This window comes from Cannabis sativa, chromosome 5 (assembly GCF_029168945.1).
Source record: "Cannabis sativa cultivar Pink pepper isolate KNU-18-1 chromosome 5, ASM2916894v1, whole genome shotgun sequence".
Lineage (NCBI taxonomy): Eukaryota > Viridiplantae > Streptophyta > Magnoliopsida > Rosales > Cannabaceae > Cannabis > Cannabis sativa.
The window spans coordinates 22067726-22081961 of NC_083605.1; the positions used below are offsets into that span (position 1 = coordinate 22067726).

Sequence of the window (14236 nt, forward strand, 5' to 3'; positions counted from 1 at the left end):
CGGGAATTCATTGAATCGTTCCGCAGTACCTTTGCTGGATCGGGTGATGTGCATTTGCTTAACTGCAATCTTTTGATCCATGAGAATATTTCTGAGGAGGAGAAGAAGGACCTCATTTTGGTGCCCAACAATGAGGAGATTAGGAATACTCTTTTCTCCATGAATAGTCACAAAGCCCTGGGCCCTGATGGAATGTCTGTCCTGTTTTTCAAACACTACTGGGATGCGGTGGGAGATGATTTTTGTGAGACTGTTACGGATTTCTTTGCGACTAGCAAAATGCATAAAGGAGTCAATGCAACAAATATTGTCCTAATCCCTAAAGTCTAGAACCCAAAGAGAACCAACCACTTTCGGCCTATCTCTCTTTGTAATGTCTTGTATAAGGTCATTTCCAAGATCATTGCAAATAGAATTAAACCTATCCTTCCGAAGCTTATTTTCCCTACTCAAGCCGCCTTTGTGCCCGGAAGGAACATTCAAGATAACAATGTTATAATTCAGGAAATAATCCATTCTTTTAATCGGAAACGAGGAAAAGAGGGTTTCTTTGCTATTAAAATTGACCTTATGAAAGCCTATGATAGGCTAAACTGGGGAGCTATTGATCAAGTGTTGTCTTGTTTTGGTATTCCCTTGAAATTTCGCAATTGGATATCCCAGTGCGTCTCCACCACTACTCTCAACATCTGCCTCAATGGGGGGCAAGTGGGATCGATTAACCCTTCCTGTGGCCTCCGCCAAGGGGATCCTCTGTCTCCTTACTTGTTCATTTGGACGGCTGAGATTCTATCTAGACTCCTAAATTGTGCCCTAGATAGGAACAGTATTAAAGGTATAAGACTGAGTAGAGGAGGTCCGGTTCTAACCCATATATTCTTTGCTGATGACTTAATCTTAGTGGGGAGAGCTAACTTGGATGAAGTCAGAGGTTATTGGCAGTGTCTGGAGAGTTTTTGCTCTTGGTCTGGGCAACAGGTTAATAAACTCAAAACCTCCATCTTCTTTAGTAAGAATACGCCAAGGGGCCTGAGACAGGAGATTAAAGAGATGTTGGGTATTGGATCCCCGGATGGAAACGTTAAATACCTTGGATTACCCCTCTTCAGATCTCGTCAAAAGGATGCCGATTTCAACTTTATTCTGGATAACCTCTCTACAAAACTTCAAGGGTGGAAAGCTAAAACCCTCTCCAAAGCCGGCCGGGCGACTCTCATTAAGTCAGTAGGCCTGTCTATGCCGATGTATGCCATGCAAACTACTAAGTTATCTAATAGAATGGCATCCAGAAATGATAGTATGGTGCGTGACTTCTGGTGGGGTTTTGAGAAGGACAACCACGGGCTCTATCTTAAAGCGTGTGACAAGTTATGTCTTCCAAAATCTTTGGGAGGTCTGGGGTTTAGGAAATCGAGAGAAATGAATCAAGCTTTTATTGCCATGTGGGGGTGGAATATCTTGAATAAAAGCCAATCTCTGTGTTGCAGAGTGCTTACTGCTAAATATCTGAGAGGAAAAGAGTTTCTGACTTGTGATTCCAAGAGTTCTGATTCCTGGTTTTGGAAAAACGTCATTAAAACTAGGAACATTATAAGGAAAGGTGCCTGCAAGATGGTGGGAGATGGAAGGGATACTCGAATCTGGGAGGACCCTTGGATTCCCCACTTAAAGGATTTCAGACCAAAGCCTCGCTCTTTAAATGCTGGAGATTACACTTATGTGGCTGATCTGATCTTAGATCGCCGATGGGATGTTCATAAACTTAATAGCCTGTTTGATCATGTGACTGTGTCGGCTATTTTGAGAGGAGGAGTTCCGAGTGGTTTAGGGCAGGACAAGTGGGTTTGGACTCTTGAAAAGGATGGACATTTCTCCTGCAAATCTGCCTATCTCTCTCAAGCATTGGGGAGAGCTCCCCAGTGTGTAGTGGCTCCTTCTTTGTGGAACAAACTCTGGAATAGTAAAGTGATGGAACGACACAAGGTTCTCTGGTGGTGCATCCTCTCCAATGCTCTCCCTCTTAGATCTGTTATTAACAAGCGATTTCATATTGAGGAGGTGAGGTGCCCTCTTTGTGGGGGGAGGAAGAAACTGTGGAACATCTATTCCTTACCTGTGATATTGCTCTTCATGTCTGGCGCTCTTCTCCTTGGGGTATTTACCCCACTCAAGATAACGGAATTAGACTGTGGGATTGGGTCAAATTCATCTGGGATCTGTCTCACAAGGGATTAAATGGGGAAGAGGTTTTCCTTTATGCTTCTATTGTGGTCGACAATTTATGGCGTACTCGAAATGAGAAGGTCCACAATAATATTACTTTAAATATAACAAATTGCATTGATTCTATTCGATTTACTTTTGCAGACTTGCGTGATACTGTTTTCCCTATCCCCACTTCGGGCCGAGAGGAGTGCTGGATCCCCCCTCCTCAGGGCTGGATCAAACTGAACTGTGATGTAAGAGTGGGGCTTGATAGCATGTGTTTAGCGGCGGTGGCCAGAAACCATCTGGGTGAGGTGGTGAAGGTCCACACGGCTTGTTTGGATTTCACTGATGCGTTATGTGGGGAAGCAGCGACTTGCTGTTTGGCTATCTCTGCAGCCTTAGAAGTGAAAGCCCAGTATATCATTGTGGAGAGCGACTCGAGGGTAGTGATAAATGCCCTCAATGGGAAGGAGTCCCGTTGGGTCATTAGTAACTATGTCTCATTTTGTATCAGTCACTCTTCTTATTTTTCTAGTTGTATTTTTTCTAATATTAGCAGGTCTTGTAATTTTGTTGCCCATAATGTGGCTAAGTGGGCCTTTTCCCACAATTTGGTTGGTGATATTCCGGTATCCACCATCCCTTTGAACATTTTATGTATAATGAGCACGAGGTCTAGCTTGTTGTTTAATAAAAAACGCTTCTACTCAAAAAAAAAAAAAAAAAAAACCTTTGCTATCATAATTATAGGTATTTCAAAACAATCTCGTCCATTGATAGGATCAAAGCGGCTTTCGCAACATTTAACGTAGCTAAACCCATCAATGGTCACGTATATCAATATAACCAAATGACATAGATCAATCATGGATGTATAGAAATTACATGCAAATGTGATCTTAGCATGCCTATCTCCAGTTGGTCCTCCTTAATTGAGATCAATCCTTTAGTCTTTCTACTTTATTTAATCTCAATAGAAAGAATACTGTAACGCCCTAATGCTAAGGCACGCTACAGTGCTTTTTCAATAATTGTGCAATCTTTGCTAACCAAAGAAATTTCTCGAAAAACGTGTCAAATTAAAATTTTTGCATTAAATACTAAACTTTGTAATTTAGTAAAATATTTACAAGTGCCGGGATCCCGATTTTTAAAACTTTACAAACTTTACTTTTCAAGCATACAATCCAAAATATACAGATTTACAGGTCGCACAGCGACTTTCAAAATACAACTCCCAGATGTCCCGAGACCGAACACTCCAGGTCGCGCTGCTTGACATGTACAATCTCATCCGGGCTCAGGTTCACTCCTGTTCAGCCTTCGCCTTTCCTTTACCTACACATGGAAGCAGAAACTGTGAGTCAACAGACTCAGTAAGAAATGCATATAACATATCATATAATTCCCGACCTGTAAATAGGCGCCCATACACCTATTTACAGAGCTTAACAGATGAGTATGAACGTTCATTACCAGGGTATAACCACTATACCACATACACATCGTACCTCACTGTACGAGTGTTGGTAGGGTTTATCCCGATCACTGAGTAACACTGAGTGATGTACCACACACCTTAGCATTTTTCCATGCTTGTGTTGGTATCACTGTATCGTACTCAAATTAACAACAATCACTGTACCAATACACTCTATAACTTATTCATACAAGTGTTGGTAGTGTTTAACATAATTCAAGCATGCATATATAAACACATATACATACATTCAGATAATCACATCATACATTATACACAGTTCTTACCTGTTTTCCGAATTCAAGTGTCTTTGCCGGCCACGAACGGAATTCACGTGCTAGATGGATGCCCTAATCACAATAATGGTAATACAGATGAGTGACTCGCTAAATCACTTTCTGGGACTTAAAACTTGAAACTAAAAGTTTCCCTATCGATAAACCTCATGGCAATACCCCATATAACCCAAAATTGGCCAAAACTAGGGTTCTGGAAAATCCCCCAACAGGCGTAGGTTCCCAACCCGGCATCCCTGCTTCGGGTCACCAACCTATCGACCGGTTGGTACAGACCACCCGTAACCGATTCGTTCTACCGGGAACCAAAAATCATTCCCCTTGATTCAATTCAATCCCAATCTTTACCAAACTCTCCAGTATACCTATACAATGCATACACAATGATTTCCAGGCAGTAATTCACAGAATAAACCAATACAACTTAAGTTGCCATTAATGAACAAAGCTTGAGTTTCAAAACTCAAGCTTGCTTAAAACCATTCACAAGCATCAAAACCAGTAGCTAGGGACTTAGATAAACTCAATTTAACCCCAGAAATTGAACCCCAAACATTTCAAAACCTAACAGTCACTAAACCTAAACATTCATAGTGAAACTAAACTAAAACTTCAAAAACTTAAAGGGGAGAAGAACTAGGGTTACCTTGCCTTGATTCCTCTTGAATCCTTAGCTGAAAACACAAACTTTTAGCTCCCAAAACCCCTTGCCCTTGCTGCCTTCGAAGAGAGAAAGAGAGAAGAGAGAGCTTCTCTTGATTTTTGATTTTTTCTTTGTTTTTCCTTTATTTTCCAAATGAAAATGAGTTAATTACTTAACTCCTTCTAACTTAAATGCTAGGTGTCAACTACATGGGCAGCCACCTCACTCACCCTTAACCAAAGGACTAAAATGACCTTAGACTTAAAACTAGGGTATTTCTAAAGCTAGGGGTAAAATGGTCAATTCCCATAACCCCGCTCAATCCCGATAATTTATCTTCTCTAAATTATTTCCCACTATGAAATAGGGTTCTAAACTTACCCATATGATCAATCTAGCCATCCATCGCATTTTCCGTTGTCGCCGAGCAAAAATTACAAAATTAACATATTTCACATATAAACAAAATAATACCCCTAGAGTTTAATAAAATCTCCGGAATTGAGAAATTATAACTCTAATATTTATTTCTAAATATTGGGGTCCACATTCAAAATTAATTCACAAATAATAATAAAATAATAAAATAATAAAAATTAGTGTTAATTGCCTTTTCTAATCCACATTACTAGAGCGGTCATTACAAATACATTCAAAGTACTCAAAACATAAATCCATATATGTTTTATCTGCAGAATCAAACGATAAATATGTGTCAGTTTGATAGAACATTCAAAATGCAAAATCCCACTAAACTAACACAATCTTAAATAATACCACATCCATATATGGGCAATAAGCTCCTGCAAAGCCTTAAGTGGTATATCCTTAATGATCCGGATCACACAAAATATGGAGTTTGTCCTTATTATGTTCTATAGACACCTTATTACTCTGAACTTTATTTCAATAACAATTAGCTCAAAGTCAATGTGCCTTTGACCTTATGGAGTTCATGTTGTTACTAAAATGTAGCCTGATTGATTTATTGTCACAACATATATCTTTAATAGCTTTCAATACCATTCCTAATTTTACAGCCATATGTGACAAAAAATCTCACAACTAAAAGCTTTATAAGATTAGAATTAGAAATGTTAATGATCTCAAACATTTTCTATTTTCTGATTTCTGATAAGTGCAGATATAGTATTTGTTGGGTTTTATGCCCTAAATAAAACTCATTTCAATATAATCAGATTTACTTATTAATATAGATCAGAAATAACATTTAATGTTGCATGGTTCACATGATTTATTTCATGATTATATGTACATAATGTATGAATTCGTCTAAAACCATTTTCACATACCTGATCCTGTTTATTTTGCTGTCAACACATTGGAAAGTAAACATGACTATGTGAATAAAGTTTCCTAGATTTATCAGACACAGGGTTTTACTGATATCATAATCTACAACAAGAGTTTACTTGCATTTGGAGAAATGCTATGTTCTTTCCAGAGCATTGGTTAAAGTAAAGCTCAGGTTGGATGCATGGAGTATGCATCGGAAGGGACCGATATTGAACTTTGACTTAGATTTATTAAACTTACCGTAATATCTATTCAAGTCAATATCGCCTAGTTGATCCTAGATCAAATGATCTTAATCCTGTTATGATTAGGCTCAATCTCAAGAGGCTATTCGTGTTCTTTGATTTGTTAGTTAAGCCTACTTTTAGGTCAGGGTGATACGTACATTTTGGGAACACGGTAGTGCAATTGAGTGGGAGCGCTAACATAAACATGGAATCTATAGCTTCTATCTGGCGAATAGTAAGTAAAGGATGATCTCCTTCGAGCTTGACCAAACGAAAATAAATGGTGGAGATCTCATTTCACATAAGCTGAAATATCATTTATATGGGGTTAAGTGTTTTAAGGATTAAATACATTGTAGGGTGTAACGGTAATCTAATCCCTTTACAGTGTAGATCATTCATATGGAGGATCATTGATCATATTACGATTATAACAATGGATAACTAATGATGTGTCTATATGGTGAAACATATAGAGCATTCTATATACTGAGAGTGCAATTCTAAGTTCTATGCGTGGGTTCAACGAAGAATTAATAAGTTAGTGAATTTTAGTAATAAATTCTTGATCTACTTATTGGAAGCTCGGTTATATAGACCCATGGTCCCCGCACTAGTTGAGATAATATTGCTTGTAAGACTCATATAATTGGTTTTGATTGATCAATTATAATTCTCTAATTAGACTATGTCTATTTGTGAATTTTTCACTAAGTAAGGGCGAAATTGTAAAAAAAGAGTTTTAGGGGCATATTTGTTAATTATGATACTTTGTATGGTTCAATTAATAAATATGATAAATGATAATATTATTTAATAATTATTTATAGTTATTAAATAGTAAGAATTGGCATTTAAATGGTTGAATTTGAAAATTGGCATTTTTGAGAAAATCAGATGCAGAAAAGATAAAACTGCAAAATTGCAAAAAGTGAGGCCCAAATCCACAATGTATGGCCGGCCACTTTTATAGAAATTATCCTATGATATTTTTATTATTTTAATACCAAATAATTCAAACCTAACCCTAGTGGAATGCTATAAATAGATAGTGAAGGCTTTAGGAAATTAACACTTTTCTTCTGACTTTTCATTCAGAAAAAACTGAGCCTCTCTCTCTCCCTATCTTTGGCCGACCACTCCCTCTCTCTCTTCTTCCTTGAAATTTCAAAATTCTTAGTGTTAGAGTAGTGCCCACACACAGCAAGTGATACCTCAATCATAGTGAGGAAGATCGTGAAGAAAGACTTTCAGCAAGAAGGAGTTTCAGCACTAAAGAATCAGAGAAAGAGATCCAGGTTCAGATATTGATAATGCTCTGCTACAGAAAGGAATCAAGGGCTAGATATCTGAACGGAAGGAGTCATATTATTCCGCTGCACCCAATGTAAGGTTTACTAAATTTTATATGTGTTTATTTCATCGTTCATATTTAGGGTGTTAATCAACATACTTGTGAGTAGATCTAAGATCCTGGTAAAATAATTTCCAACAACTCGCCTCAGAGCCATGGTAATTGATTTGCTTGCAAGAAATTTGGACTTTAAAATGATTGTTTGATGTTTTGGATGGTATCATGTTGTATTGAGTGTTATTTGATGATTGATTGATGTTTGTGAATTTTCGTAAAAAATAGTTGAATATCTGTTTCTGGAATTATTTTTATTGGATAGTATGGAAAAAAATTAAGCTAGTTACTTGTTTACAGAACTCAATTTCGATTTAATTTGAATTAGTTATAATTTTTTGAAGTTTCAAAAAAATCGAGGTTGAGCAACAGGGATACGCGCGCGGAACAGGCTGCATGCAGCCTCCTGCGCTCACATCCCTCGCCCATGCAGCCCCTTGCGCGCCCAGTACAGCTCGCATTTTTTTTTCGTTTTTATTCGATTTTTCATGCTTTTTCATGGATTTAACTTCCGATTTTTTGTGTAGTTCTGTATTTATACATTTAATATTCCTAATTCAATTCTAATTATCATAATTAAATTAATTAATATTTTTTAAATTTAATTCATGATATTAGTGTAATTTGAATTTGAAAAATAGTAAATATCTATCTTTTTTGCTTAATTATCTATCTTATTTTTAAATTTGATTATATCTTATCTTATTTTTAAATTTAAGGTTAGATATTAATTTTTTTTTTTTTAAAATAATTTGACTTCATTTAAATTTAAAATAAGATAACTATAATCATGTAATTTTAAACAGATGTAAGATATTTTGCTAACTTTTAAATTTTGTTATTTTATTTATTTAAATTACATTTAAAATCTGAAAAAAGATATTTATTTATCTTTTTTTTTTAATTTTTTATTTAATTTTTATTTATAAAATAACATTAAATTTTAAAAGTAGTTAGCAAATTTTGAAATGATATTTAGGTTGGTTGAAACCTAATTTTTCAAAATTGTAGGTTTAATTTTAAATATTTTTTTATTAATTTCGAAATTTTTTAAATTTTATTTTATTATATTAATTTTCAAAAATAAATTTTTTATTTAATTAATTTTTCGAAATTATTTATTTAAAATTAAATAAATTTTACATCCAACTATCCAGCTAACCTTGTTGCAGGAGTATATGTTTTAGCTTGTTTGTAAGTTTTTAAAACCCATTATTGCTTGATTGCAAATAGCCATGGTTAACTTGTTGACAGATCCAGTGATCTGATTTCAACTCATGGCTCCATTGGTCAAGTAAATAATTTGTAACAGGTATATTTACAATCTTCTTTCATCTGTGTATGACCTAGCAACAAGATAGGTGTTGGGTTTTATGCCCTAAATAAAACTCTTTACAATCTGATTAGTTATCAATATAAGAAATTTGAAGTGATTGATGTTTGCATGAATTTTATGTTGGGTTTTATGCCCTAAATAAAACTCTTTACAATCTGATTAGTTATCAATATAAGAAATTTGAAGTGATTGATGTTTGCATGAATTTTACATGCTAATGGTTTAATATGTTTAATATGTTTATTACATTCATACACACAAAATCAGTTAAATCCAGATCATATATTTATTCACAATTACAGTATCGTCAACACAGTGGAATGTGATTGTGATCATATGAATCAAAAGTTTTGGTCCCTGTTTCATCAGTGTTATTGGATTTACACTAATGTGATAATCAGCGATGATGTGTACTTACACTTGGAGTAAGTGTTATGTTCTTTCCAAGACATTAGCAAAGTATACTAGTTTCGAATGTATGGAGTATACATTGGACTGGACCGATATTGCAACTAAGTTAAGATATTACAAACTTACCGTTATACATATATATATATATATATATCTTTCCAAGTCAATATCAATAGTTGATCTTAAGATTAAAAGAATCTAAATCCTGATATGCTTGGGCTCAACTCAGGAGTGCTATTCATGTTCTTTGATTTATTAGTTAAGCCTACTTTTGGGTCAGGGTGATACGTATATTTTGGGAACATGATAGTATGATTGAGTGGGAGTGCTGAACATAAATATGGAATCTATAGCTTCTACTGGTGTATAGAAGTTAAGTTATGATTCCCTTCGAGCTTAGCAAATAGAAGTAAATGGATGAGCTCTTGTTTAACTGACTAATCATTAGATCACTAAACACCATTTACAGGTAGCTAAGTGTTTTAAGGGGCAAAATACATTGAGGGGTGAGAACGGTAAAGAAATCCCATCTCGATGTAGATCATCTATATAGAGGATCTTTAAATCACAATAAGATTATAACAATGGTTAAATGAGATAGTATATTGATATCGTGAAACATACAATATGCTCTATATAAGTCTGAGAGTGCAATTCTAAGTTCTAAGAGTGGATTCAACGAAGAATTAATAAGTAGGAATTTACTTGGTAAATTTGGTTCACTTATTGGAAGCTCAGCATATAGATCCATGGTCCCCATTCTAGTTGAGAACATTCTGCTTGTAAGACTCATTAATTGATTCGTGATTGATCAATTATAATTCTAAAGTTAGACTATGTCTAATTTTATGAATTTTCACTAAGCAGGAGTGAAATTGTAAAGAAAAGAGATTCTAGGTTTATTTATTTATTAATGGACTTTATATGTCTAATTAATAATTAAATTAAATGACAATATTATTTAATAATCTATTTTAGTTATTAAGTAATTAGTTTTGGCATTTAAAAGGTTAGAATTGAAAAATTGGCATTTCTGAGAAAATAGAGATAAAATTTGATAAAATTGCAAAATTAAGTGAGGCCCATTACAACACCTAGGCCGGCCACCTAATGTTGATTTTTCAAATTAATATTTTCATTATTTTAATGCCAAATAAATCCTAACCTAGACCTAGTAGTTGCCTATAAATAGAAAGTGATGGCTCAGTCAAAACATAAGTTTTCAGATCATCTTTCTGGCAGAAATTTCTCTCTTCAGAAAAACTGAGCCTTCCCACTTTCTATACTTGGCCGAAATACCTCTCTCTCTTTTCCCTTCATCTTTTTCGTGACCCTAGTGAAAGAGTAAGTGCCCACATACAGCAAGCAGTAACTCAATCATAGATTGGAAGACTGTGAAGGATCAAAACTTGAAGAAGAAGGACATTCGGGCTCAGATCTTGATTATACTCTACTACAGAAAGGAATCAAGGGTTAGAGATCTGAGTGAAAGGAGACATTAATTCCGCTGCATCAATGTAAGGTTTTCTTAACTTTATATGTGTTTAATTTATCGTTTTAGAAAGTTCTTATTTAGGATGTTTAAACAACATACTTGTGAGTAGATCTAAGATCCTGGTAAAATAAATTCCCAACAACTGGTATCAGAGCCATGGTAATTGATTTACTTACATGAAATTTGGACTTTAAAACGATTGTTTGTATGTTCTTTGGATGGTATCATGTTGTATTGAGTGTTATTTGATGATTGATTGATGTTTGTTAAATTTTCGTGAACAATAATTGCGATTTTATCTCTGGAATTTTTTTTATTGGATAGTATGGAAAAAATTAAGCAAGTTAGCCTTTTACAGAACTTAATTTGGATTTTATTTGAATTAGTTATGATTTTTTGAAGATTTGAAAAAATCGGGAAATTTGTCTTGACTTTTTCATAACGATCATAAATCTGTCCGTACAGTTTCGAATTTTTTCGTTTTTCTTCGATTTTTCATGCTTTTTCATGTAATTAACTTCCGATTTTTTGTATGGTTTTGTATATATACTATTACTATTCCTAATTCAATTCTAATTATCATTTTGAATTAATTTAATATTTTTTAAATTTAATTCAAGATATTAGTGTAATTTGAATTTGAATAGAATTAGTATCTATCTTCTTGCTTAAAAATCTATCTTATTTTTAAATTTGATTATATTTCTTTTAAAATTTAAGGTTAGATTTTTTAAGATATTTATAAAATCTTTTAAGATATTTTAAAATATCTTATCTTTTAAGATATTTTTTAAATTATATCTATCTTTTAAGATTTTTTTTAAATTAAATCTTTTTAGATATTTTGACCTTATTTAAATTTAAAATAAGATATTTATAATCATGTAATTTTAAATAGATATAAAATATTTTGCTAACTTTTAAATTTGGTAATTTATTTATTTAAATTAAATTTAAAAATCTGAAAAGATATTTCATTTATCTTTTCTATTTTTTATTTAATTTTATTTTTAAAATAACATTTAATTTTTTAAAAGTAGTTAGCAAATTTTTTTTGAAATGATATTTAGGTTGGTTGAAACCTAATTTTTCAAAATAGTAGGTTTAATTTTAAATATTTTTTTTTTATATTTCCGAAATTAAATTTTTTTTTTAAATTTTATTTTATTTTTTCGAAAATTAATTTTAATTATTTAATTATTTATTTTTCGAAATTATTTATTTAAAATTAAATAAATCCTACTTCCAACTATTCAGCTAACCTTGTTGCAGGAGTATATGGTTTTAGCTTGTGTGTAAGTTTTTTTTAAAAAACCTATTATTACTTGATTGCAAATAGCCATGGTTACTTTTTGCCAGATCTAATGATCTGATGGCTCCCTTGGTCAAGTTAATAATTTGTAACAGGTAAATTTTACAATCTTCTTTCATCTGTGTATGACCTAGCAACATGATATGATCCATCCAAAGTGTGCCTGTGTGAGCCTATATGTTTATTTTATTTTATAATATAGATACATATAGGTTGTTGCTAAATAAAATGTCACACCATGATAGATTTTATTTAGGTCCATTTAGTTATTGGACCTATTCAATTAATAACAGTTATTCATTTTAAGGTTAAATTCCTCTCTTTTGGGCCTTGTGTGAGAGTTGGGAGCCATAGAAGTGGGTACGACATACTGAACCCAGCACCCCCTCACATGAACTACCCCAATTGTGAAGGCCCATTTGCCTGATTTGAATAACTGTACTAGGTTAATTATATTAGTTTGACCTAATAAAATTGAATTAGCAACATAATTAACTTTTAAAATATATGAAAATTTATTTTTCATTTTAATATTTTAAAGTTAATTTTAAGAAAAACACTTTTAGTTTAGATATTATTTCTAGACAAACTATTTGTATTTTTCTTGTATTTAATTAAATATAGAATTTTAACTAACTAAGATTCTTTCTGGAGCTTATTTAATTAAATATTCCTATTTAAGTTATAAATTAGTTGTAACAACTGATTTTTCTTATCTAACTTAAATTTGAATATTTGATTTAAATTTTAAATCAAGTTGAGGAATCTTAGGCATTAGTTATTAAAGATTCTTAAGATATTTTTTAAGTTAATATCTTTTAAATGGAATATTTTAGATATTTTTTGGTTAATATCTTTTCAAATATTAACTTTAAAAAGATATCTTCAAATTAAGTGGTTACAACTTAATTTCTGATATTTAATTAAATCTAAATTTGAAATTATTTAAGTTTTAGATTTTTTCTATCTAACTTAAATTAGATATTTTTCAAATTTTTTAAAAGATACTTAGTCAAATAAGATATTTTCTAGATAGTAATTTCTAGACTACTTATTATTTCTAATATTTAAATAGGAAAATATTATACTTTGTGAAATTAATTATTTAAATAATTAATTTTGGTACAATTTTATTAAGTATATTTTTCCTAGTATTAAATAGAAATTAATAATTAAGCTTTCCCTACACTTAATTATTATTTCTTGAATTTAATACATTTAATTAAGTTGAAAAATCTAAATATCTAAGTTGATTTTCATCATGATACTTAAATATTTATTATTTTTTCATGACACTTAATTAAATAGAAAATTATTTTTAGGTTGAAATTTAATTTTTCAACTTAAATTTAAATAATTTTCAATATATATATTTTTCTTTATTTTATTAATCAATTTCGAAATTTGCATTTTAATTATGCAATATTTTCGATTTTTTTTTTTGAAAAATAGATTGAGTTGTAAATTAATTATTTATTTTAATTAATTCTTGGACCAACTCAAGTCAATGATTTTTTCATTTAATTGATTAATTTAAAATAAATGAATTTAAAATATATATATATATAAATTATTAGAAATTCAATTAACTAGTCACAAGGAAATCTAGATAGGTGATATTTTTGCTTGAAGTATTTCTTTTCTATTTTTATTATTTTGAAAATTGTATATTTTTATATATACTTTAAATTTTCGAACTCAATAATTATATTCTCAAAGGAAATTTTTAAGTTGCTAATTATTTAATTTAATTCAACTTAAATTAATTTCCTTAATATTTATATTTAAGATTATTACTAAGATGGAAATAATTAATTTTATTTCAATCACCATCTAAGTATAATTTTATAAATATTATATTAAATTCTTATTTTTGAATTTTAATTCTTAAATAGAATTTAATGAGATTTATTTATTAGAATAATAAAGAAAATACATTTTAAATAATGAGCTTTATTATTATTAAGATATTCGATCTCCATTGTGGGTTTTACACCGCGTTTGTTTTAGTGAGTAATCCTCCCTAATGGAGGAACGTTCATTAGCAATTTCGCACCGTTTAATCTCGCATGATAAGTGGTTTGTAAGTGTTTTATATGGTAT

General features: G+C 31.6%; 1 protein-coding gene across 1 annotated transcript; it reads left to right on the forward strand.

The window, feature by feature from the left end:
• The first annotated feature begins 570 nt into the window (after positions 1-570).
• On the forward strand, positions 571-2776 carry LOC133038216 (uncharacterized). Its single transcript, XM_061116305.1, has 3 exons — positions 571-2218; positions 2368-2651; positions 2768-2776. Exons 1-3 carry the CDS (start codon positions 571-573, stop codon positions 2774-2776), a joined length of 1941 nt encoding a protein of 646 aa, XP_060972288.1.
• Positions 2777-14236: the final 11460 nt, after the last annotated feature.